General features: G+C 49.5%; 10 protein-coding genes across 11 annotated transcripts; 4 read left to right on the forward strand and 6 right to left on the reverse strand.

The window, feature by feature from the left end:
- Positions 1-252: 252 nt before the first annotated feature.
- On the reverse strand, positions 253-2,257 carry PPTG_03996. 2 transcript variants are annotated; one of them, XM_008897802.1, is made up of 5 exons: positions 1,933-2,257; positions 1,765-1,857; positions 1,351-1,703; positions 991-1,278; positions 253-907 (listed from the first exon to the last, which is right to left on the reverse strand). In XM_008897802.1, the coding sequence occupies exons 1-5, from the start codon at positions 2,186-2,188 to the stop codon at positions 818-820; spliced, it is 1,080 nt and encodes a 359-aa protein (XP_008896050.1). In that variant the 5' UTR covers positions 2,189-2,257; the 3' UTR covers positions 253-817. The 2 variants fall into 2 exon arrangements, with proteins under 2 accessions (XP_008896050.1, XP_008896051.1); XM_008897803.1 differs by having other exon boundaries at positions 1,765-2,257.
- A 92-nt stretch (positions 2,258-2,349) lies between these two features.
- PPTG_03997 (hypothetical protein) lies at positions 2,350-3,728 on the reverse strand (the record flags this gene model as incomplete). The annotated part of the gene is made up of 5 exons (XM_008897804.1): positions 2,350-2,433; positions 2,517-2,804; positions 2,888-3,240; positions 3,320-3,412; positions 3,488-3,728. 5 exons carry the CDS (start codon positions 3,726-3,728, stop codon positions 2,350-2,352), a joined length of 1,059 nt encoding a protein of 352 aa, XP_008896052.1.
- A 668-nt stretch (positions 3,729-4,396) lies between these two features.
- Positions 4,397-5,796, reverse strand: PPTG_03998 (hypothetical protein; the record flags this gene model as incomplete). Its single annotated transcript, XM_008897805.1, has 4 exons — positions 4,397-4,546; positions 4,632-4,919; positions 4,989-5,341; positions 5,406-5,796. 4 exons carry the CDS (start codon positions 5,794-5,796, stop codon positions 4,397-4,399), a joined length of 1,182 nt encoding a protein of 393 aa, XP_008896053.1.
- A 450-nt stretch (positions 5,797-6,246) lies between these two features.
- Positions 6,247-7,552, forward strand: PPTG_03999 (hypothetical protein; the record flags this gene model as incomplete). Its single annotated transcript, XM_008897806.1, has 4 exons — positions 6,247-6,269; positions 6,335-6,370; positions 6,443-6,969; positions 7,053-7,552. 4 exons carry the CDS (start codon positions 6,247-6,249, stop codon positions 7,550-7,552), a joined length of 1,086 nt encoding a protein of 361 aa, XP_008896054.1.
- Positions 7,553-7,804: 252 nt separating this feature from the next.
- Positions 7,805-8,875, forward strand: PPTG_04000 (hypothetical protein; the record flags this gene model as incomplete). The annotated part of the gene is made up of 1 exon (XM_008897807.1): positions 7,805-8,875. One exon carries the CDS (start codon positions 7,805-7,807, stop codon positions 8,873-8,875), a length of 1,071 nt encoding a protein of 356 aa, XP_008896055.1.
- Positions 8,876-9,189: 314 nt separating this feature from the next.
- On the forward strand, positions 9,190-10,922 carry PPTG_04001 (hypothetical protein; the record flags this gene model as incomplete). Its single annotated transcript, XM_008897808.1, has 5 exons — positions 9,190-9,370; positions 9,431-9,783; positions 9,849-10,136; positions 10,445-10,670; positions 10,741-10,922. The coding sequence occupies 5 exons, from the start codon at positions 9,190-9,192 to the stop codon at positions 10,920-10,922; spliced, it is 1,230 nt and encodes a 409-aa protein (XP_008896056.1).
- Positions 10,108-17,772, reverse strand: PPTG_04002 (hypothetical protein). The gene is made up of 8 exons (XM_008897809.1): positions 17,403-17,772; positions 17,163-17,325; positions 16,972-17,066; positions 16,182-16,894; positions 15,850-16,102; positions 15,502-15,794; positions 13,571-15,435; positions 10,108-13,508 (listed from the first exon to the last, which is right to left on the reverse strand). Exons 1-8 carry the CDS (start codon positions 17,751-17,753, stop codon positions 11,743-11,745), a joined length of 5,499 nt encoding a protein of 1,832 aa, XP_008896057.1. The 5' UTR covers positions 17,754-17,772; the 3' UTR covers positions 10,108-11,742.
- A 17-nt stretch (positions 17,773-17,789) lies between these two features.
- On the forward strand, positions 17,790-18,859 carry PPTG_04003 (hypothetical protein). The gene is made up of 6 exons (XM_008897810.1): positions 17,790-17,970; positions 18,028-18,087; positions 18,149-18,192; positions 18,258-18,314; positions 18,374-18,388; positions 18,445-18,859. The coding sequence occupies exons 1-6, from the start codon at positions 17,889-17,891 to the stop codon at positions 18,709-18,711; spliced, it is 525 nt and encodes a 174-aa protein (XP_008896058.1). The 5' UTR covers positions 17,790-17,888; the 3' UTR covers positions 18,712-18,859.
- A 7-nt stretch (positions 18,860-18,866) lies between these two features.
- On the reverse strand, positions 18,867-20,654 carry PPTG_04004 (hypothetical protein; the record flags this gene model as incomplete). The annotated part of the gene is made up of 1 exon (XM_008897811.1): positions 18,867-20,654. One exon carries the CDS (start codon positions 20,652-20,654, stop codon positions 18,867-18,869), a length of 1,788 nt encoding a protein of 595 aa, XP_008896059.1.
- A 162-nt stretch (positions 20,655-20,816) lies between these two features.
- On the reverse strand, positions 20,817-23,114 carry PPTG_04005 (hypothetical protein; the record flags this gene model as incomplete). The annotated part of the gene is made up of 6 exons (XM_008897812.1): positions 20,817-20,986; positions 21,051-21,224; positions 21,292-21,447; positions 21,522-21,677; positions 21,763-22,546; positions 22,623-23,114. 6 exons carry the CDS (start codon positions 23,112-23,114, stop codon positions 20,817-20,819), a joined length of 1,932 nt encoding a protein of 643 aa, XP_008896060.1.
- Between the last annotated feature and the right edge of the window lie 675 nt (positions 23,115-23,789).

Here is a 23,789-nt window from a genome sequence, read left to right on the forward strand (position 1 = left end):
ACTCGCGTTGCTTGAAGCAGACCGAAGTCTGCCTGGGTAAGCGCGTTCGGTCGTGATCACTACGCCGTCGTAACGCGCGAAGAGAGGGCTTTTTCACCGCTTCTTCACTAGTGGCTCGCCTAATCGACAGACGGACAGCCAGATAGCGAGAGAGCACACGACCCAACGATACGCAGGTCGACCCTGTGCAAAGTGGGGAGAAAACAAGAATGGCTTGGCCAAAGTGTCACTTGCGACTGGGCTCCTAAAAACGACCAGGATGGGATTGATTAATCTGGTGCGACTGTTTAAATTCTGTGTCATCGATAATAAGAGGATAGCCTCCTACAAATACTCAGCCAAGTTCCGAAAAATATCAGCTCATCTACCTAAAGTAAGTGTTCTGACAGACAGTTGTATCAGATTTTATCTCGCATCTGGTCACCGAAAACCAGAAACAAAACAAGGACAGGCTATAATCAACAAAATGTGGCAACGAAAATCCGTTTGATCGTTGTTCTTGATCACCTGCACCTGCGTGGGTGGGCCTATCCGTCCGATAAACAATTGCTCACAGGTCTTTTAGCTTCGCCTTGACAAACATGGCCAGATCATTTCCCAGAATCATGGACCCTGATAGCTTCCAACGGACACCGTAGTTGTGATCACGAGCACTACAATCAATTTGATCTCTAGCGTCCATGATCACCTGCGTCAGCTGCAGTGCACCCGCGGTGTGGGTAAACTCATTTGCCCGATTTCAAGTCATTGACTCACGTATTAGGGGGTTATCACTTGTTATCAACGAGAACTTATCGTCCCCACATTGAACGTGTTGCTAGTGCGATTGATCGTTTCGACGATATGCCCCCCCGTTGGCGGCCCCCTCCTCAATCTGTGAGCTGCTCACGACATCGTCTACTTTTGCCTACATGTAGGTTACCAGCCATTTTCAGTTAGTTTCCACTTGATTTCGAGGTTGTACTCCGTAAACTATAGCCAGCAACGCACCTTTCTCCGCTCGTGGATGGTTTCCCACGGCAACCCTGCCATCTCCCAGCTATAAATCGATCCGTAGTTGTGGTTGTAAGCCAGGCAAGCGGCTGCAGCGCCAATTACGCTGCCCGCAACGATGTCACTGTAATGGTGTCGGTTGTCTGTGGAGCGTGTGATGGCGACCCACGCAGCCCCCAAGCACGGCAGAAAGCAGAAGAAGAGCTTGAACGTCCGTATGCCTTCTTGAAGAATCGAGCTGCTTTGCTCAGCACTAGTGAGTCTTGCACGCCCGAGAAGGTAGAGCTTTGCAAAAAAAAAACAATATTAAGCAGACCGTCAGAAGTTCTACAGTTCTACAGAGTCCCAGTAACTCACCGTGAGTACGCCCATAACTGACCACGCAAATGATGAATGTCCGGATGGAAAACTCTTTCGCCCTTCGTCATCGCCATCCGAGTCGCTGCACAAGTCCGTGGTGCCATCCCAAACCACGTCGTAGTTCCAGCCGCACATATCGTAGAAACACGGACGAAATCGACCTGTCATGTTCTTCATGAAGTTCACCAGGAAGGTCGAGAGCGTGATAGCTTGACCTAGACTCAGCAGAAAGTCGCGGAAGTCGTGTTCAATGTCGCGGACCTTGACAAGCCTGGGAAACACGTAGTTTATTGAGAGGTTGACCACGATTGCGATCGCGAGGCTGACGATAATTAGCATATACATCGGCACTGAGCTCAAAGCCGGACAATTAGCTTAGCAGCAAATTAAGCAATTAGATTCTCGTCTCACCTTGCTCGGACAGCTTTTCCTGATCCATAGCAGGGTCTCGTCCCCAAATGCTGGTGGTCGAGTTCAAGCGCATTTCAATCCGAGGGAAGGCGCCTGGTCAAATAGTAGCAACTTCGTTGAAACATTTTGTAGGCAAATGGCCATTACTTCTGTCGTCTCAATACTCACGCCTGTGCATCTTCACCCACTTGCCCAGTCTTCTTGCAATGATGTACAGAACGATGGCAAACGCATATTCGATGACCCGATACTCGTGAAAAAGCTTGTGCCACTTCTTCGGGCTAGGTCGGACCTCTGTGCTGTCTGCCGGAACTGTCGTCGTGTCACTGCTGTGCTTCTCGTCCAGTGTAGGCGTGTGCACTGCCTGGTAGCCGTCGGCTTCAGGACGGAAGCCACCGCCGTTTGCAGTCGCGACGTCGCTCATTCCTGTGATGAAGAATGCAAAAATGTAGATGTACACAAGTACGGTCTCAGAATTGGGGTCTGCTTGTCTCAAAGTGGGGATTATGGCAACATGAACGAAGTTCAGTACTTGCAATTGTATGCTACCCGGTTGTTGTATTTTGCCAAAAACTTTTGCATTAACTACACTCGCTGACTGCTCGACACTCTAGTATTGCGGTTCATCAGCTTTCCATGTGCTTCCTGGTTGTTATTCATCGACTCGCTCTGAAGCACAAGCATTTAAAGTAAGGTTTCTGTTGTACTTCGAAGTTCAAAACATCATGAGATAAAGGTAGATGCGTTCGTACCTTGATCTTCTCGTGGATAGTTTCACACGGCAAGCCTGCGTACTTCCAGCAGAAAATGGATCCGTAGTTGTAGCTGTAGGCGAGACAAGCAGAGATCGCGCCAATGATGCTGCCGGCCAAGATGTCGCTGTAGTGATGCCAGTTATCAATTGAGCGAGTAATAGCGACCCATGAAGCTGCTAAGCAGGGCACGAAGCAAAGGAACAGTTTCAGCGCTTTCGTTCCGCCTCGCACAGCCGACTCACTGCGACGTGAACAGTTGAGTCTTGAACGTCCCAACAGGTAAAGCTGAAACGGTACAACACAAGTATCGTTAGTATCGAGTGCTTTCTACAGTAGACAACAGAAGCACAGTAACTCGACAAGCGTACCGTGAGCAGGAGCATCGTCACCCAGGCGAAAGAGGCGTGGCCGGATGGGAAGCTCTTACGCCCCTCCTTCTCCCCGGCAGCATCAGTGCACAAATTTGTCACTCCGTCCCAGACCGCGTCGTAATCCCATCCGCACATGTCGTAAAAGCTTGGGCGGAAGCGACCCGTTACGTGCTTGGTAAACTGGGTAAGCAACGTGGACATCGTTACGCCTTGGGCCAGACTCAACAGGAAGTCGCGGACGTCATGCGGGATCACGCGGACGTCACGGATCTTGGGGAGTACGAAGTTCAGCAACAGGTTGGTAAGGATCGGAATGCCGAGTCCAAACACAATCAATGACCACATTGGCACTAACGAAGCAGACAGCATAAACACATTAGACCAATCTTCTAACTATCCATCCAACAGCTTACTAAGAAGCCACTGTACCTTGCTCGTAGAGCTTCTTCTCGTCCACTGTGGGGTCTCGCGCATATACTGTCGTGGTGGAGTTCAGTCGAATCTCGATCCTCGGAATGGGTCCTGCACAGACTCAGGCATTCAACGTCAGCATGACTGCTCTACCAAAACTTGTAACTGGCATTTTTGTTAACTTACGGTCGTTGACAGCCATCAGCGTGAACGACTTGGCAACGAGAAACATTACGAGTGTGGCGCCGAACTCGGCCACGCGGTATTCGTTCAGCAGCCGCAGCCACCGCTTGGGGCGATTTGCGCTCGCATCATCTTCCTCGTGAGGCTTCCAGACGCTCGCTGGAGGGGGCGTCGTTACCGACAGGAACTCACTCGCCGAGCCACGCTCGAGCTCGAAGGGTGTGGCCGTCGCATTGCTGGGCATCTTGTCACTGACAAGTTGTCACGACCGGGCAAAAATGAAAATGAACACTTTGAATCAGAAGCAGCTGCGCATGACAGTGACACCGCGAGTCTGTCGTTTCCATGGCGATTAAGAAAAGACCATAGTGAATCCAAGCTTGCCATTTTCGGAACCTCGGCTTCGACTATCACAGTGTAACGCTCGGATACAGTCTCCAAGTTGGACTCAACGGCACAGTCTCACATCGATCGTTGTCCACGGAACGCGAAGGTGCAGATTGAAAAACATGCCAGCCTTGCGCCACCAGGCTCCTGGCTGGCTGGTGTCACACTGTCACTCTCTCCGACGCCAATTTGCTGGCATTGCTCGCGTAAAGCACTAAAGCATCATGGCACAAAGGTGCGGCACAGTACTGCACTGTTCAACCACGATCATATGGGCACGCATGCCTCATTCCGCATGAGGCAGGCATTGTGGAGCAGATACATGCCAGGCTCACACCGAACCGAGCGCTTGAAGGCAAGGTGTCTCACTTATAAGTATCCTTGACAGCGGGCCATAATCCACGCTGTCACAAATGCCCTTTCCAACGTCGCGTTAATCGCCGAGTGCGAACGAATTCCTCTGCGTGAGATCTGTATTTGCGTGGCCAGCGCCGTAGTGAAGCTAACGTGCATATTTATTCAGTATTAATGGTCGACGGAATCCATGCTGCGGCTACTGAGGTCGACGATGTACTCGCTCGACATGTGCTTGAGCAGCGGCGGCCGTGATTCGAAAGTGTGAGCCCACGCTGGGTGAATGTCAAAGTGCTCACTCGTGGCTTCCTTCGCTTTGTTCTGAGATTAAAACAGCGCAATTATTTTTTAGTAAATGCTGTCGCTTCTACACGTGAGTCGCGTCAGCGTCCTGCTCTCTTCTTACCATGCGACGTTCATGGATCTCCTCGAGAGGCAGTCCCGCCGAATCGTAGCTGAAGATCGATCCGTAGTTGTAGTTGAACGCAAAGAGCGCGGAAACAGCTCCGATGACGCTTCCCGCCAGGATGTCGCTGTAGTGGTGCCAGTTGTCGATGCAGCGCGTGATAGAAATCCAGGCAGCAAGCAACACGGGCGAGCAACACACGAACAGCATGAGAGACTTCTTGCCACCTCGCAGTGTGGAGTTACTGCGATTCTCGCAGTTAAGACGCGATCGGCCCAGCAGGTAGAGCTACAGTAAACGAAGGTCCAAAGTCAGTATGGTGTCGCTATAGAGCTGAAGGAGTTTACGGATACGTACCGCCAAGATGAGCATGGACGCCCAAGCAAAAGATGCATGACCCGATGGGAAACTCTTCCGTCCTTCCTTTTCGCCTGCAGCATCGGTGCACAAATTGGTGACTCCATCCCAGACGACGTCGTGGTTCCACTTGCACATATCGTAGAAGCTCGGTCTAAAGCGGCCGGTGATGTTCTTGGTAAATTGCGTGAGGAAGGTGGCAAGCGCCATCGACTGGAACAGACTCAGGAGGAAGTCACGGGTATCGTGGGCAATAACTCGCACTTGGATAAACGTTGGGAGTATGTAGTTCATAATGAGGTTTGTTCCGACAGGTAACCCGATTCCCAGCGATAGCAGAAGCCACATCGGCACTGGCACACACACATTCCATGGTTAGTAACTCGTACTTACTAACGCCTTGTAATGCATGCTTACCTTCTTCCGACAGCTTTTTTTCGTCAATTGATGGGTCGAGTGACCATGCCACGGCCGTCGCGTTCAAACGCACTTTAATCCCAGGAATCGGACGCTCATGAACATCGATCTCCGCGAACACGAGCGCAAGCAGGTACAGAACGACGGCGCTGCCAAACTCCAGAACGCGATAGTATCGGACAAATCGTTGCAATGCACCCCTGGGCGGGCGGATGGCACCAGCTTCAGCGATATCAATTGGTGCGTCGTCGCTCTCTTCCGTCGGGTAGTTGCGGTGGCCTCCGTTTATTGGCATGTGCATTCCCGTAGGCAACGGTGGAGACCCCACTGACTGGTACCCCGAGGCGACCTCGTCCTTCTCGTGTGCTCGCTTCACGTCATTCACAGCCATGACTTCCACCGTCGATTAAGAAATGAGAAATGAGAGGTTTGGCTTGTGACACAGAGCAATCAAAAATTGACATCCAGTCGGGTGTCGAACCAGGCGGTAGGCAGATCACGTTCTGCTATCTTCCAGCCCATGGATTTTTAAATGTTGAGTCGAACGTCTCGCCGCTTACCCTACGAGCTTCGAAGCAGAAGAAGAACAACAACAACCGTCGTGTCTAATCATGCTCATGCATGCAAAGGTAGTTGCTTTATTCATAGGCAGTTTTGCATGTTCAATATATGTAGGTAGAGCACTCACTGAGTGACTCACTCAGCGGTTTTTGTGTAAGTTGTCCAGTCTATGTGATTTTATTAGAATAGAAACGATGTACCAAAAGTAGGGTACAATCTGATTCTGACTCGAAAGAAGGAAAAGATCGAGCCAAGTTCGCGAAGAGCTACGGGCACCGACATGCGCCGCTCCGGGTCTCGTAGGTGGGCCCCGCTCGCGGTCTGCACATACTATATAACGTCTAATGCCTTCACTGAACATGCTGTAGTCGCTATTCCACTTCCACGTCAGCTCGAAGCGCCAGGTACGATGCAAACTTGCTGTTGAGCTTCAGGTTCCGCTTGATAACATGCTGATAGCTTGGTTATCGTTGTAGCAATGAGCGTGACCGTGTGTTCGATACTCTGCAGCGTCGCCTAGCGTCTCAGACCTTAAACGACTGCACCTCCGAGGCAGACAGTGACTACGAAGAGAAACGCAGTGTACCGGAGTCTGTAGCGGCAGCACCGACGACTGCTCTTTGCCGCTTCTTCGTGCTGGGTAAGTGTCGCTATGGCAGTCGCTGCACCTTCTCGCATTCACTACCCGCGCAGGTGAGCGAGTGCGCCTCAGATGAGACCGAGGGACTATCGGCGGCAGCGGCGCTGGTGGATTGTCCGTTCTTCCTGCGCGGTAACTGCAAGTACGGCGAGCACTGCCGACTCAGACACAATCCAGCCATGCTGCCAGGGGCTGCCGTTGCAGCTTCGGCTCGCTCAGCTCCTAGAGTAGGGAGATTTCCTGTCTCAAACAACTCTGATGTCCACGCAGCCTCTGCTACTCGCGAGGATAACCAACAAGACTTCACGTGCGGCATCTGTTTCGACGATATCGTCCAGTCCGGCAAGCATTTTGGCCTCTTACGTGAGTTACCATTGCAATTGGAACATCTAATCTTTATTATTTACACTGCATAATCCTGATATACTCGTATTATGTGTCAATAGACTGTGATCACTGCTTCTGTTTGGATTGCCTGCGCTCGTGGCGTCAGTCGAAGGATATGGAGCTGGAGGTGATTCGTGCATGTCCAGCATGCCGCCTGCCGAGCGACTTTATCGTTCCCTCGCTCATATTCGTGACTGGTGAAGAGAAACAAAAGGTTATTGAGGCGTACAAAAGCCATTTGGCTCTGCGTGAATGCAAGTACTTTAACGGCCTCTTCGGAAGCTGTCCGTTCGGTCCACGCTGCTTCTACGCGCACCGCGACTCTGAAGGTCGTGACGTGAAGCACTTGGATCGCCCCAAACGATCGACCAAGCCGCGACGTGGCCGAAATGGTCGCCAAGGCGGAGACGCAGCGCTGCAGTCATTGCTACAGCAATACAGCCACCTGTTTCGCTTCTTTGAAGTTGCGGATTGGGACGATTTCGATCTGGTCGGTAGCTTGTACGACTCGGATGACTCGGATGACGACTGGTTTTCAGACGACGACTATGACACATAATAAGCAGAGGTCCACAACACTGGATTGGTATGGACGCAACCACGGCGCAATTATGGTTATGGTTGGGTAGCAATATGAAAAAAAAAAAAGCAAAAGATCAAAGAGGACGAGGACAACAGGAAAAGAGCGGAATGGTCAGCTCTAAATGCACTCCAATACTTGTTATGACTAATAATTGTTAACGTTTTCTGTTGATCGTTTCCAAGTTTATCTAGGAATCGACGTCCCTCCAAACCAAGATCCATCATCAAGATGAACGTTCATCACGCCACGAAGAAGACCCACAACAGTCATACTCACGTAGATTCGCATGGAACTCAACCCTCTGTAGCTCAACGCGCAGGGCTACGCGGAAGTTCGAAGCGAAATCCCAACCAGAAGGCAAAGAAACACCAACCCGACGGTCACGACGCATTGAAGGTAGAGCTGAGTGTAAATGGGTCAGTCGTGGAACAACGACTAGCTAGTGCTGTCCGGACAAAGCGATTGGATTTAAGTCTTCCTCGACATGCCCAAGCTCTGTTGGAACACATCCAGTCTTTCCACATATTCCCTGCGATGATAATTGATCACGTGAATCGAGGTCACCACCTGACAGAACTCTGGCTTACAAACCATCACCTCGATTGTCTTCCAGCAGAAATCGCAGTTTTTAACAAGCTTCGCGTCCTCGGCCTTGCTGGCAATGCACTTGCAGTTTTACCGGACGAATTAAGTCAGTTAACAGATCTTGAGGCGTTGTATCTGGAGAAGAATCGGCTTCGAACAGTGCCAATCAAAGTAACATTCCCACCCAAGCTGCGTGAATTACGACTGGATAACAACCAGCTCTCAACTTTTCCGACGCAGATCACGAAACTGAGACTACTTAATCGCCTTGGTTTGAGTCACAACCAACTAAAATCTATACCAGAGCAAATTCATCGCCTCCGCAATCTTGTGGAGCTCGATTTGGACTACAATCGCATCGACAGCGATCTACCCGATGGGTTTGCAGCCCTTCAAAGGCTGGAAAGGGTTGGTCTCGAGGGCAACTTTCTTGCTGAGAGACCAGCAATTCTCGACCGCCTACCAGTGATGTCGTATATCCGACTCAGTGGGAATCGCTCAAAGCAATTTCTGCCTATGACGGATAATATTGAAGTGGGAGCGACACGACAGCTTTTAGCTGTGCCTAAGCGCCACGACGGATACTTCCAGTGCGTCGAGAGCAGCACTAAAATCCATGGCACGGAGTTCGGAGAGCACAACGAGAATTGCCAACCCTTAGAGGGACTGGTTCCCTGTCGCGACCAGAATATTCTCAACACGTTGATGTATTAATCCGAGTCTTCTTTGAAGTACATGCTCTCATCCTTTTAAGCACACAACGACATAGGGTCACTTAAAGAGTTAAATTTTCAAGACATGCATGTCTTTGTTGTGTTACAATTGGGGTGGTTTCGTTTTTGGATGTGGTGACCTCGAAAAACCGTTGCTCTCGCTACAAGTAACAAGCTGTTGCCATTCTTGTCAGATGAGTTTCTTGAACTCGGAACCAAAATGTTTTTTTTTGGCAGGTTGGCATATCAGCAATCTCGTGAAGAAATCGATTTCCTACAATGGTGCCGCGACTGTTTGCTTCCTTTACAGCGCAGATGAAGGACTACCGGATTCTGGATTTTGCGCTCACTGGCATCATCTATTTGCTAGCGTACGTGTGCGCGTTAGTCGAAGTTCACGAACGCCCAATTCCTGCGATTCGCATTCGCGTGAGCTCAACAGCTGTGGTGTGGGGGTTAGACCCATCGATAGACAACAAGAAGCTAGCTGAGGAAGGTATGAGTAGTGATCCTGCTTATCTGCTTTTTTTTTTCAATTGATGAGGTGCTACTGCAGTGCCATTGTGGCTTCTTTGGACGCTAGGAGTTGCGTTTCCAATTGGAATCAACCTCATTGTGAATTTCGTACTGCCAATTTTTTGTCAAGTTCGAGTCATCGCACATGATACCCGAGATTTCCTCCTAAGCCTGTCCCAGTCTGTGGCTATAGCTCAGCTCTTCACCCACTTTACGAAAAACATCACCGGCCGCTTCCGTCCAAGTTTCTACGATATGTGTAAATGGGATTACGAAATTATCTGGGATGGGATCACCAACTTGTGCACCGATGCAAAAGGGGACAAAGAGGGTCGACGAAGCTTCCCGTCGGGCCACGCTTCCTTTGCGTGGGCGACGATGCTGACATTATCGGTAAGCAATAAGGCTGATTGCCTGCAGCATTGAAAGTCACATGTCTAACGTTTTAATGATGATAGCTGTATCTGCTTGGTCGATTTCGCCTGAATGCTCCGCATAACTGCGACTCCAAACTGCTTGATGGCAGGAAGACTTTTCTCATGAGTCTCTGTTGCTTACCGCTACTGCTAGCGGTGTGGATATGCGTGACTCGAACCAAAGACAATTGGCATCACTACAGTGACATTTTGGGTGGCAGTGTTATCGGCGTAGGCGCAGCCAATTTTGCTTTCAAGACAAATTACGGGTCAGTGTTCAGCAGGGATGTTGCCGGATTGCCTATCGAGACCATCCACGACCTTAAAAGGGTAAGAATTTGACGAGGTTGCTTTGTTTCTAACATTTACATGAAGTGTATTTGCTGATTCACTTGCGCTTTCCAATTAATTACTTGTGCAGCAAACGCAAAAGGTGAATGATGCTGACGCACTCACCGCTCCCTCAAAACAGCAACTGATCGAGTCAACCATGCCATAGAGGGTTATACAAGTGCAACTAGTTTCTTGGTGAAGCGCAATGAATTGCCTTTTCCAGCAACAATATTAGCAGTGCTAGGTGCAACAATAACTCGGACTGACTGTAAATGTGCAGCGTCGAAGCCTTTAATAAAAAATAGATTGTTGCAGCAATTCTGTCTGGCATCAAACCTCGCTCCGAAGTGCTGCGAGAATACCGCGTGCTAGATTTTTCTTACATTGTCGTCATCTACCTGTTAGTGCTTGTAATTGCAGCAAGTGAAGAGAATGAGCAACCAGTCCCTGGGATCAAAGTATTCTTGAACTCCACGACTGAGGTCTGGTCGTTGGATCGGTCACTATACCACGAGAAGCTGCCCAAGCATGGTACTTCTGCTACAAGTAGATCAGCAACACACCCCCAGATGTCTAACGGGTGTGATTTGCGGACTTTCAGCAGTGCCGTTGCGGGCCCTAATGACGTTCGGGCTCAGCTTACCAATTGGTATCAACCTCGTAGTGAATTTCGTGCTTCTAAGGTTCTGTCAGGTACGAGTCATTGCTCACGACACGCGAGACTTCCTGCTCAGCTTTCTTCAGGCTATACCGCTGGCCGAGTTTTCACCATCTTCACCATAAACGTCACAGGGTGCTTCCGTCCTAGCTTCTATCAAATGTGCAAGTGGATCAAGATATCGTCTGGGATGGAGTCGTCACCTTGTGCACTGATGCTGCTGGTGAGAAAGAGGGGCGTAGCAGCTTTCCTTCGGGTCATGCATCCTTAGCTCGGGCAACCATGCTCGTGCTGACAGTACATTGTATATTTCTTCATCATTCACCAACTCCACTTAACGCTATTCATCCCATGACAGCTCTACCTGCTGGGTCGATCACGCTTGAACTGCGAGAATCGCAGCATTTCCTCGATCCGGGATGGCAAGAAAGCCGTCACGATGTTCTTTTGTTGCCAACCAGTTCTACTCGCCCCCTGGGTGGCTGTGACGCGCTCCATCGACAACCAGCACCACTACAGCGATCATCGCGGGTAGCGTCATTGGCGGTGCATCAGCAATTTTTACAGTCAGCTACAACTACGGATCGATCTTTGACTGGAATTCAACAGGACTTCCTCTTGAACGAACGTCGCCTGGTAAGAGATGAACCAAAAGTTTTGAACACGTTTAACTCATTTCTCCCTCGAAACTTGAATTTTGCAGAAGAAGCAATTGAATAACCACGATAACATCAGGAGTTCTCGTGAACCTCAACAACTCAAACACGCGACGAGCCAAAGCGATTACATTGTTGATCGTAGTAGTCAACGCACAAGGTCTCCTTCTCGAGGAGCGTAGGAAAGTAAAAGGATGAGCTGTAAATCTGAATTGATTCCCATTGGCGGCATGAACATGAAAGTAATCGATTTTTGGTAGATGCAGACATCCGGTTGTACATTTGCCATTTAGACGAATTCCTCCGTTATATCTGAGTGTTCGCTCCGATCTTTCAACACAGGTAGAGCGTCTTCCAGGCACCGTACACATAGCACGGTGGAGTTAAACCGCTGGTTGTGGCCATCATTTGCTGCGAAGCACAACCTGCATGCCGGTAACTCCAAACTTACAGGAAGACTGGCAGCTATAAACTCTCGCCACAGTGTCGGGTTGCGCTTTCGCACTTCGGCACGATTATCGATTTGATTTTGATCCATATACGCAGTGAGTTTTCTCCGTGCGAGTGCAGCCACATCATGGCTAGACTGGCGCCGAACGGCTGAAGCTGTGACGTCTTCTGAGTGGTTATGAGCAAAGTCTTCAACTCCTGAGATGTTTTCTGTGCTTACACCGTCACCAGTTGGGATCGACTGAGCATCCACAGGGTTTGAATCAGTCGTGTCCTGTCTATCCTTGTTGCCAGTAGATTTCTGGAGATGAATTTCTTGAGCTGTAGTCTCTTTTCCGTTTCCTTCAGTCGATTTGGGGCTATCTAGCTCAATGATCTCTCTGGGATGATCAACAGCTTTCGACTCTGTTGAAGATGAACTACCGATTCTTGTGGCCTTATCTCCAGTCATGATTTGATCTCCGTCCTCTTCTTTAGACTCTGATGGAGCATCATCGTCGTCATCAATTACGATAGATTTGTCGCCATCCTCCCTTCTGCCTGAGTCGACCTTTTCCGCAACGACCGCTTCCTCTCCTTCAACTTCATTTGACGCCGCTGCCATTTGGTCGGTTGCTTCTTCCATAACTTGATCTCCGTCCCATTCTGTAGCGACTGGGGCTTGTTCGATCTCCGCAGATCTGGTGTCTTCCGCTTGAGTTGTGCCCTCATTCTGATTACTATCAGACAGATTTGTAGGAACCGGCTGCTTCGATGCAGTATCTTCCTCGGTTTTCTTCTGCTGACATACGTTAACTTCGGTCGTTTGAGCGGAGACTACAGTTTCACGCTTTGCCAACAGATCCGAGATTTTCGTCAACTCTTCCACTGAAACCTGGTTTTCCTCAGCTTGCAGTGCTTCGAGGTTTGGAAGAGTTGCTACGTCTGATGCACGCAGATGGGTTACAGCATTCCAGCACATATCGATGACCTTGAGCTGAGGAAGAGCCGGTATTGACATCGTGGTCATGTTGTTGTGCGCGAATCTCAGTTCTTTCAGTTTGGTTAGGCTATTAACGCATGCAGGAAGCTCCAACAACGCGTTTTCAGATGCATCCAGTTCTTGAAGATTCTTCAGCTGACGCAGACCCATGGGAAGCTCCACCAGTTCATTTCCACTAATGTTCAACGACACCAACTCACTCTGGAGCAAAATTACGTTCGGAACATACTCCAAGCCAAGACCCCGCAAGGTCAGTGACTCAGTTTGTTGATATCGACACCACGAAATGCCCTTCTGGTCCAACAGTTTATCATCCCCAAATGTGTTGCATACGAACACCAACTGTCGCCGCTCCATTTCTTCTGCAATCATCTTCGACCTGTCACTCAACTTTCCACCTAACAAGACTTCCAGGCCCACAGTGAGACGCCAAGATTCTAATAGCAGCGGGTTCGCTTGCATCTCAGTATCTAGTAAACTGGATACAGCCTTCATATTTCGCAATCGTAACTCCACAGCAACCAAGGCTTGTAGTATCTGAGGACGCTGGGTCTTCGCTCCACTAAGACATCTTCTCAGACTTGCTCGTGCGGCCAAGAGTTCCCATTCGTGAATAGCAACGTCTAGATATTGCAGGCAGTTGTTTTTAGCAAAAATAATAGGCACATAATTATCACGTACGTACCTGAAAATGCAAGCGAAAACTCGGACGACAAGGCTAATAGATCTGTACATGACGCGTAGAACGCAGCCTTCTCAGGACCAGCCACAGCGGCGGAGCATAGTCGGAATAGCTCCAGGTTTACATCATAAGTGATCAGTTGACTCCGTTCCGGGTTCAGACAATCGCGCACAGCGTCTTCGATCGCTCTATTGCTAATGTCTCGCGTAACTCGTTTCGAAACCTGGCGCATCATCTCAGCCTCCACACTCATTTCTGTCATATACCTTCGAAACAATTGAGTCAGCATCGGTTGGTGCTCACGCCATAATACACTGTCCAGCTCTTCCTGCTGTAAAAGATCCACTTGAAATACAAAGCGCTGCATCCATGCAAGTTGCCGAGCTTCCAAAGATAACGCATCAAAACTTAAGGAGCTCAACACCATCTGAATACCATCGATAGCGACAGAAGGCTCCAACAAGAGGCCCATCAGATGAAAGATATCCAATGCCACGTAAATATCTGCTAGAGATCTCGTAACTTTGTCTGTAGGCTGGCGTTGTGACCCTCGGCGCAGCAAGGCCAGCTGGTCCATCCACGCACTCAATAAAGCTTCCAACAGATCTTTCAGAGTATGCGACTTGGATATCTTACTGGTGTCATGCATGATGTCTTGAAGAGATTTCTCCACTTTATCAATATCAACATTCAAAAGGTTTGCCAGCCGCTTCATCACTTCCGGAAAGGTTTTATCCAAAGCATCCACGAGCGCTGAAGACTGGCGACAAGCGAATAGGTAATGATGTAAAGCTTCTGGAAACTGGGTTTCTGTACTCCGGTTCATCATCGTAAGCATAAGTTGATGCGCCTGCTGCTCACCAGTCGACGTTAGCCCCATTAACTTAGCCGCTGTGAGAGATGCGCCAGGGTAGTATGAAATCTTGTCTAAATAGTCCCGAAAAAACGCGGAAAGAAGCTCGTTTTTATCGCTCCTACCATGCTGCATTGCAAGTATAAGCATCCAGTTGCTCAATATCACGTTGCCGGCATCGCGCATCCCACCGCAGTCTTTTTCAAATGTCTGAAACGAGAGTTCATACGCTTTCAATGCTCGAGTGAAGGCTCCTTTATCAATATCACCGTCGCGTCCACGTAAAAACTCGGCAGTATACGACAATCCTTTCATTGGAATGCCTTCATTGCTGCTAGCTGCTACCCAATGCTCAATCAGTCCAGGCAGTTCCTTGAAGAGCAGTATATGCGCGAAAACCAAAGAAAACACTATCAACTCATCACCACGTAATCGATCACGCACCATACTACACCACGAAAACTCCGGAGATTCGTTGCCAAGCTGCAGCAACGCTGACAAAAGCTCGAGCACTCGACTTGTCGCCCCAGCATGCCACAGCTTGATACAAAGATGATAACATATCGCCGTCAATAGAATGGACACCTCCTTAGTTGTAGTTGGTGTCTTTGATCCATCTTCAGCTGAGTTCGTTCGCGCAATATGCTCCAGAAGCCGCCAGTAAATCCCCTCTGCCATGCCCACCGACTCGAAGTCGTAAGTCGAAATATAACGAAGCCACAACGCATGCGAATTCGGCAGAAATTGGACGCCTTGCTCCACCATGTCGATTTCCGTCTGCCGATTGGTCACTTGTCTGCATAGACGAAGATATAGCAGCCAGAGTGCTTCACAATACGCATTTTCTTCAACTTCTAAGGCTCGAGACAGTGTATGCAAACACCGTTTTAAGTTTGCTTCATCCGCAGCCAAAGTTCGAGAGACGCCACTGCGTTGGTTCAAATTAAGCTCCTTGCACAGGAAAAGAAGCTGTTGCTGCAAGAGATCGTCATCCGATAAATTCACAGCCTCATCACTAGTACCAAACAACCGCGATTTCATGTCAGTGCAACGATTCTAGCTCTCCGATATCAAAACGTACCCCATTCCAACGTCAAGGCCAAGCTGAAAAATAGCGAGAAGAAGCCATGCATCAGTGGCACTGGGGGTTTTCTCCACTTTTGCTTGCAGCATTTCACCATAGACCTTTCGGGAGTCAATATCGTCAAAGTAACGAGCGTCACCAATGTCAGGAAGCTCTTGTCGACTGTCAAGAACGATGAAGTCGTCATTGCTTTCTTTGGGTTTTTCCTCCGCATCTTGTACGACGGGCGAGACTGCGTCAGCTCTGCTTGATGAAGGCACATCTGCTGCGTCGTTACTCTTTCTTCCTGTCTACATCCCGAGATACCATCAGCAAAATAGAATTTATCAAAGTAAAAGTACTTACTGTTGCAGATGCCGTAGTACTAGTGATAACGGGCCATTTTGGCATAATTCGTGCACGAAACTCAGCAAACGACACCAGCAACTGATCCATCTCGTCCAATTTCTCCATAGTAGCCCCAACATCATCCGCATCTTCACCAGAGCAGTCGCTGAGATTGCTTTTCTCGTTCACAACTGACTCGTAATCTTTCTGGTGATAGTTGGAGCAGTTCTTGTCGTTGCAAACGCCATTTAGCTCATAGTGGCACAGCACTCTGGAATAAAATAATAAGGCAGCGACGTTAGAATGCTCTCAAAACAAAAGCGTAAGCAGCATCACCAAGGCTTCCGTACTTCATAGGATCGATCTTTTTCGAACCAGTAGACTTCAGCGCACCTCCCCTCAGCTGTCTAACAACTGAATCGTGTGTCACAGAAAACGGCTTAGCGTATTTCGAAGAGAAAAAAATCTCTCGAGCTCCACGAGATCCACCCTGTCTATCGAATCTTGGCGACAAACTGCAGGGCGGCTCGCTCATTTCGGCTTGCTCGCGAAGCCACGTCTCCATGTTGCCAAAAACGCCGGCTATTTGTCCGTGTGATCGATATGAAATCCTTAAATTGTTGCTGGTTGCCATTTTCACCAAATTGACCCCGACACAGGCGGAAAGAACACCAGAAAGAGTAGGTGCTGTTGTGCCATCAGGTAGCAGGTTCGCCAAAAAGAACCTTTGTCGGCGCCTCCTGATAAGTGCTGCGCTCTTGTCTGCACTATCTGCCATTCGCAACGAGTCACAAACTGATGTCACCACATCCTTCTCGAGTTCAATTAACGCCTGGATTCGACCAGCATCCGAAGAGATGAATGTTGGCGTCTTCAAAAATCGACGCCCCGGCTGCCAGCACACAGACCTCCGTGCTGGGTTCCACGGTTGAATATTTTTCGCCGTGTCACCAACAACCAAATTGGGTAGAGAGTGCTCCACCAAAGACCACTCTACAACTTCCTCCAGGACCTTGCCTGTATAAGTCTTAAATGCCTGCTCCAGGTTTTCTCTCGGTATTATCTGCTCAAGTGTAGCATTCCCCAGCAAAATAATTAACCGCCAAAGAAGCATAGTACTCGCCGAATAAACTTAAATACCTTTCCCGTTTGTGTAAGATAGCGTGTAGCAATGCGAAGGCATGCAGCCGTGGCCAACTCCGTCGTTCCCACATCCAACGCTGGAGCAGAAGCAACTGCATCACACCAACAAAATTGCAAGAATAAGTAATTTGTCAGGCCTTGTATCCCGTTAGAGCTCAACAAAAGAGAAAACCATTCGAATTTCTCACAGGTATGCATCTCCGGAGCAGCAATTGCTGCTTTCACTTCATTCTTGCTGCCCACGTCAACTTTCTTTCTTGGATGCGGGTCCTCTTCTTTCACTTCTCGCTTGCGCTTTGACTGTAGCAGCTTCAGGCTCCTGGCCAACACAATCGCAGCCGCCTGCTGCTTCTACAGTCATACCAGCGTAGAATATTCGTTTAAACTTAAAATTATACCCAAAACCTTGGTGAAACATGCCAACGGACCTCATGAGCCGCCTCCGCGTGCGCCTGCAGCGCCTTGAGCTCCTTTTTCCGCGTCGCTGCCATCGCTGCTGCCTTTGGCGCTACTGTTTCCTTTTGCTTAGCCAGTTCTGCCTCCTGCTTCGCCTTCTGGGGCTCAATACGTTCGATGCTCAAAGTACCGGGGTCTTGACGCTGAAGCAGCTGAAGCAGCTTTTCCTTGCGCTTCAGTGTCTCGTCTCGCTTATAAATCCAGCGCTTCCGCTCCTCAGTTACTTTGTGGAGACGTTCGACCGCCTTCTGAACCGCCTCGCGGGACAGAGAAGTCTCTGTAGCCGACGCAGGAGTACCCATTTCGTGCACCTCCATTTCCATGGGCGAATGCGGAATCCGATGTAAGATTTGTGTGGTGGACACAATTGATGCTTTGTACATCGCTTCGCGGAGCCAATCAGCAACTGCAACCTTTCGTGACACGAAGATCGCACAAAACACTATTGAGAGAGCGTCATGTCGGGCGTACACGTCGTGGCGGAAGGAAACCCGCGCAAGGGTGCGATGGATGTGGATGAGAGGGAGCAGTGCATCCACGGTAACGCTATAATGGAGAGTGGCTAGTCTTTGGAATCTGACTGGTGTCGGTGGACAGACATTGTGAGCTGGTTCCAGCGCAAAGCAAATCTCGAGTCCGCGGCGGAGAAGAACGCTGGTGTGGAAGTAGACGGATATGTATTGATCAAAACTGATGACTGACTTGCATTGGTGAATAGATATTGAAGCGTTGGAGAAGACGCTGGGCGGGGAGATCCCCGAGGTTTGTCGTCTGAATTAGCTGAGCGTGAGTGATCACGTATTGCTCACTCCCAGCAATCTGTCTAGGAGTTGCGCAGTCTACTAATGACGCAGAGCGGTGGTATCTGGTTCGACGACTACAAGGTTGGACATTTGCTGTCGTTTTATTAGGCTAGAGCTGACCTCTTATGTTGTGTGAGTAGTCGCTGTCTGCAGACGTACGGACAAAGCTGCTGTGATTCGTCTTTGATATTTCACCAACACACATCTGTAGGAAATCATTAACAAGGCGGAGGCGCTCGCGTCTATCAAGGGCTGGGACTCTTCGCTGATCCCGTTCGCAGCAAATGTGGACGGCGGAGCTCTTGTTACGGATACCGGTTCAAGGAACGCAGTGTTCGAGTTTAGTGAGGACGGAAAAGGAGATCGGCCTCTTGCATCTTCGCTCCTCGAATATCTTGAAAAGTACCGAAATCGCCTTCTGTCCGGTAAGTTCGACTTCGTCGAAGATGTTGGACTGGTCGAGCGCTCGCGAAAGTAGCACAACTGCGGAGGACGAATTTCACAATACGAGATGCAACAGCCATTCATACCTTTCATCTGAGTTCTAGGCGGACGCGTTCCGATAAGTAATTAACACCTCCATTCATGCATTGCGCATTGAAATAATGACAGTTTATTCAACGATATCACTTGTTATGTCCTGTCGGTACTCCTAATATGCATGCGCTTCATGCCGCCACTAGTGGCTTCCATATCTGGGGCGTGTGCGTTGTCTTTTCGATCATCAATATCCTTCAGAAGTCGATAGTGACGGCGACGAAGGAACCAACCAAACATCGATACGAAAAAGGCAAGCACGAGCATGGTTCCAATGAGTCCAGCGACAGAAATGTCTTCGGCACCGCCTGCCACAGTTTGATCTGCAATTGAAAAACTAAGCTTTGCACCATTCGCTTCAATACGTCGTGCGAACGTTCCCATAGATCGTAATGTGCTCGTCTCGTTCCTTAGCTGATTTTGCAGGTTTTCGACGATGTCGTTAAGGGACTTCTCCCCGACACGAGACGCTGGCAGGATCTGGAAAAAGACTACAATGCTGCCGTGCTCGAGTGCTGTGATTTCTAATCGCGAGTGTGCAATTTGCAGTGCAGACGCCACCTCTGTGGTGAAAGCATGCTCAAATGCTTCTCGTGCTGTGGGCGAGAAAAGTACTTCCTCATAACTCATTTCAACCTCGTACTGCACGACAACGCGCTTCGAACCACACTCAATTCCGTTGCAAATGTCGGTGATCGACGGCTTCGGATCCGTACAGAAGTCTTCCGACGGTGCGTTTTGGTTAGTACCAGTATCGTAGCACACAGCCCCACGTGACCGCCTTCCGCCTCCGCAACCACTATCGCACTCGCTCCATTCTGTGACTTGCCATACATACTGAGCCGACTCATCGTTACTTTTGGCGCTGCAGTCAGGAGGGCTATAGCCTGGACGACAGATACACACAGCGTCCAACGAGTACTCGTCAATGGCAGTACTGCTGTCTTTCCTAGTCAATAGACGTGTTTGCCGGTTTTTCTCCAATTTCCCAGGTTTATCGTTATGGTAGTTCGGGAAGCAGGTGCCATGACCTGAACATGAGAGTCTCTCACAGAGATCAGGAGGATGAAGCGGGCTCACTGCAAGAGACTTAGCCGACCATACTGAATAGCCATTCACATTTTGAGCACGAACCTTGAACGTGTAGGAGCGGCCATTTACCAGTGGCTCCACGACAGTAGATGCTGGCACCGATACCGCTAGAGCAGTCGAAGCACTCGCATTTGCTCCAACATGACCAACTAAATTCACTGAAGATGACGCAACTCTCTGAGTACCAATCAACACGTTGTCTTCCTCATCAAACCATCCCACTTCGTATGCCACAATAGGATCCAATCCGTCATCGTCTGGGGCCTTCCACGTCACTGCAGCACGGCCGTCAAAAGCCACAGCATTTACAAGGCTGGGGTTCGATGGGACGCCATGCAGCTCCTCCACTGGTTCCATCGATCGCGAAGCGTCCCCATTCGATCCTGAAACACCATGAGAAATTGAATTATTGGCTGAAACCTTCTTTGTCTTAGATCCACTAGACGGTACGGCCGACGTTGCCTCCATCTCTTTCAGCACTAGCAAAGGAGCTGTCACCACAGGAGAGACAATGATCCCCAGGTCTCCACTCCCTTCACTCGATGTTGCTTCAGTTCTCACCACCACGTCGCCACTCCCAGTCTTTGAGTCATTGGGGAAGCGAATCTCCTCCGTGTCTGGTGCTACTGTCTGCCATTGACTCCCGGATCCATTACCGACGAGCAAGAATTCAACGTTATCGCTTCCGCTGCCACTCGTGCTTGAGTTCTGCCGTGTTGCGGCGGCTTCAACGCTGCACAGCAACGATAGCGCGACGAAGACCTGCCGACTTCGAGCACCGTTGAGCTTCATCAGAATTGATGGAAAGTGGGAGATGACGCACGAAATTGCGTCCTGACTTCTGATTGGCTGGAGAGAGAAGTTGAAGTCGTTTTTTTATCCTGTTATGCCACGCTCGACGAGGAACTTCATCTAACGTAATGAACGGACCAAAACGATTTCTTATTATTCGTTCTACGGTGCTGAGGCTTGGAAGGCAACGCGCATCACTTTGTTGTCGTAGCCCTCGGTCGTATGTCCTCCAAACACGTACATCGCGTCATTGTAAACGACCGCCCTGTGCCAGGCACGAGGGATTAACGGGGGATCACACTTGACAAGCTTCCAGGTAGCGACGTCTTCATCTGGCCAAAACAACAACTTCGTAAACAGAAAATCATTCTACAATTTCTCCGGGACACAACGTACCGGATCCGAGGTCCAACACGTACGCGTCGCCCTTCAAGCATCCAGTGTTGCCACCATACACTACTAGCTGGGAGCCGATGCAGGCACTCGAGTGCGTATAGCGTGACGCAGGTCCGTGTCCTTGGGTGGCAACTTTGCGCCACACGCAGTCGATACATTCGTTTGACACGCGTTCTAAGAACACATATACGAGGTAGGTTCACGATTTGCCACGAACGCAACACATCACGCAGAAACGCACCGATTTCAAAAGCAAAAAGTTGACCGCGACGGTATTTACCGTCATATCCTCCAAAAATGTACATGCGGTCTTTGACAACACACACGGAATGTGTCGATGACGGTCCAGGGATGTCACCGCGAGGATGAAGCTCCATCCATGTTGGAATCTCAGTATCTGCTTGCAAGTACCACCAATATCAAGAGTTAGACAGGCAGTATCAACGATTACTAACCAAATACAAGACGCACCAAATCGAAGTGCAAACGTATCACTGAGTCGCTGCGGATGACCATAGCCTCCGTACAAAATTGCCATGCCATGCAATACTGTGAGCGAGTACCAGTATCGCATTGACGGTGGTTTTCCGGCAACTTCTAGTTTCTCCCACTTCCATTCTCCGGACTCTGCACCAGGAAAACAATTCAAGCAACAAATTGGGTTAGTTATTAATGCTGCATCAGGTGAAGTATACATGTAATAAAAACGTACCGAGGTTGAGTCGATGAAGCTCTGTGAGAAACTTGCCGTCAATGGTTCCCCCAATCGCATATAAATCATCTCCAATGATGAATACCTGGAGAAGATTACCTGGTTGCGGTGGTGTACCGCTAATCGGCGGTTTAATCCAGCGAGGCGACGGCTGTGCTGCGAGATCCAACATATGCAGATCGTTCAACCGGAGCTTGCCGACGATGCCACCAACCACAATCAGGAAGCTCCCATATATCGCGAGTCCGCAGTCATATCGCTGATCCGGCGGAACGCCCTCTGATTTCACCGTTTCCCATTCCATTTGAGCGAGTGCAAACTCCTCGCGCTTAATCTTCCGCGATCTGGCTTTCCTCTTACCCACTTGGCTTGCTGGAGGTCGAGTAACGGTGGGCGCCGACTTGACTATTGACTCCGTGGCCGACGACGACTGACCCACTGAGGCACTACTCATCTTTCGCAGCGATACTCTTGAGTGCCTTACTGGCCCTGGGACAAAACTACCGCTAAGAGAGGTCCTTGCTGCAACCGGAGGTGAAGGACGTTCACTGTCGGAAGAAACTAGGTCATCAAGATCGATCACGTCGTCCAAATCACTAAGGTTGTCCAGCTGCAGAGGAATATCGCTGGGGTTCGGCAGGAACTCATGGTGCGTTCTATTCGCGTCGTAGCCCGTAGACGCGATGGTGCTAATAGTATTGCTGCCGCCGCTGCTGTAATGCAGATCGTCTCTCTGAACGATGGAGCCATGATAATGCCCCGACAGCATACCCGATGAAGAGACCTGCCATAAGGTGGAAACAGGACAACTCATCAGTATCACTGTAAGCACAACACACAAACGAATCGACGGAACCTACTGGAATGTGGAGATCTTGTCCTGCTGCAGCGTAGGAGTATCCCATCGAGCGTGTCTCCGTTTCCGGTGCGCTACTCTTACCAGCTTTAAAAAATTGCTGCGCTTGACACAGTGGGCAGACGCCAAACGATGAAAGTGATTGCTGCATGCAGGACCAGCACAGCACATGGCCACAGTCCTGACGGACGGGAAATTGCGTCGCTCGAAGACAAATTGGACACGCTATACTTTGGGGAACGGGCGCGAGCTGCAGATGGAAGTTATACGCTGTTTCCAGTCCGTCCCACGTACTATCGTCAATTGGAAAGTGCCCCGACGCAAAGAATTCCTCGTCCCCGTTAACTTCCGCTGTCTTTTCTTCCTTGTCGTCTGTAGGGCGTCGCGCATCTTCTCGGTCTCCGACCGAAGCCTCTCTGCCGAAATAACCATTTGGCGGCACATTGCTGTCCCCCACAGAGGACGGAGTTGTGTTCGTAGTCGTCAAGCGCCTCATGTTGAGCCAGTGGAGGGCCAACCGAGCACCACCGGCCCTCAGGCGCGGGAGAATTCCAAGCGCCGCCTGGCCCTCGGCGTGCGTGCTGTGCGAAGACAGAACCGAGATTCCTGAGCTGTCTCTTACTGGTCCGTGATTGGTTGAAAAAAGGTCGGACTAAGAAAAATGTATCCATTTCTGCAATCGATTGAACACGGTATTTCTAAATTAAAACACGCGATTTCTAAACTTCGTGTCAGAAACGACAAAAGTTGAAGCGCACCAAAGGCCTCTAGCTGATATTACAATACAAGATGACTATAGTACATTACACTAAACTAACTTGTCAGCTAGATAGTTAGCAGTTGCATACAATCTTCTACCTTCCTAACAATAATTTTGTCATTCTTATCATTCATTAGAGCGATTCTCGCTTTATCTGTACAAATGGGGTCGCAACGAAAATGGTTCGTACATGTACATGATATGACCATAATGTAGGCGCTCTTAAATTGCGTTGAGCCCGAGCTGAAACTGCCTTACCAGCCAAGTCCTCAGAAAGGGCAGCAGCTAGATTTTCGTCGCAAACAATGAATTGGTGAACACGAGTGTCGCATTGATGAAGGGTACATCCCTCGCCCAGAAATAGAGTGATTTCCTCTGCATCTTGTATAGCACATGTAACTCGCATGGGGG

This window comes from Phytophthora parasitica (assembly GCF_000247585.1).
Source record: "Phytophthora parasitica INRA-310 unplaced genomic scaffold supercont2.6, whole genome shotgun sequence".
Lineage (NCBI taxonomy): Eukaryota > Oomycota > Peronosporomycetes > Peronosporales > Peronosporaceae > Phytophthora > Phytophthora nicotianae.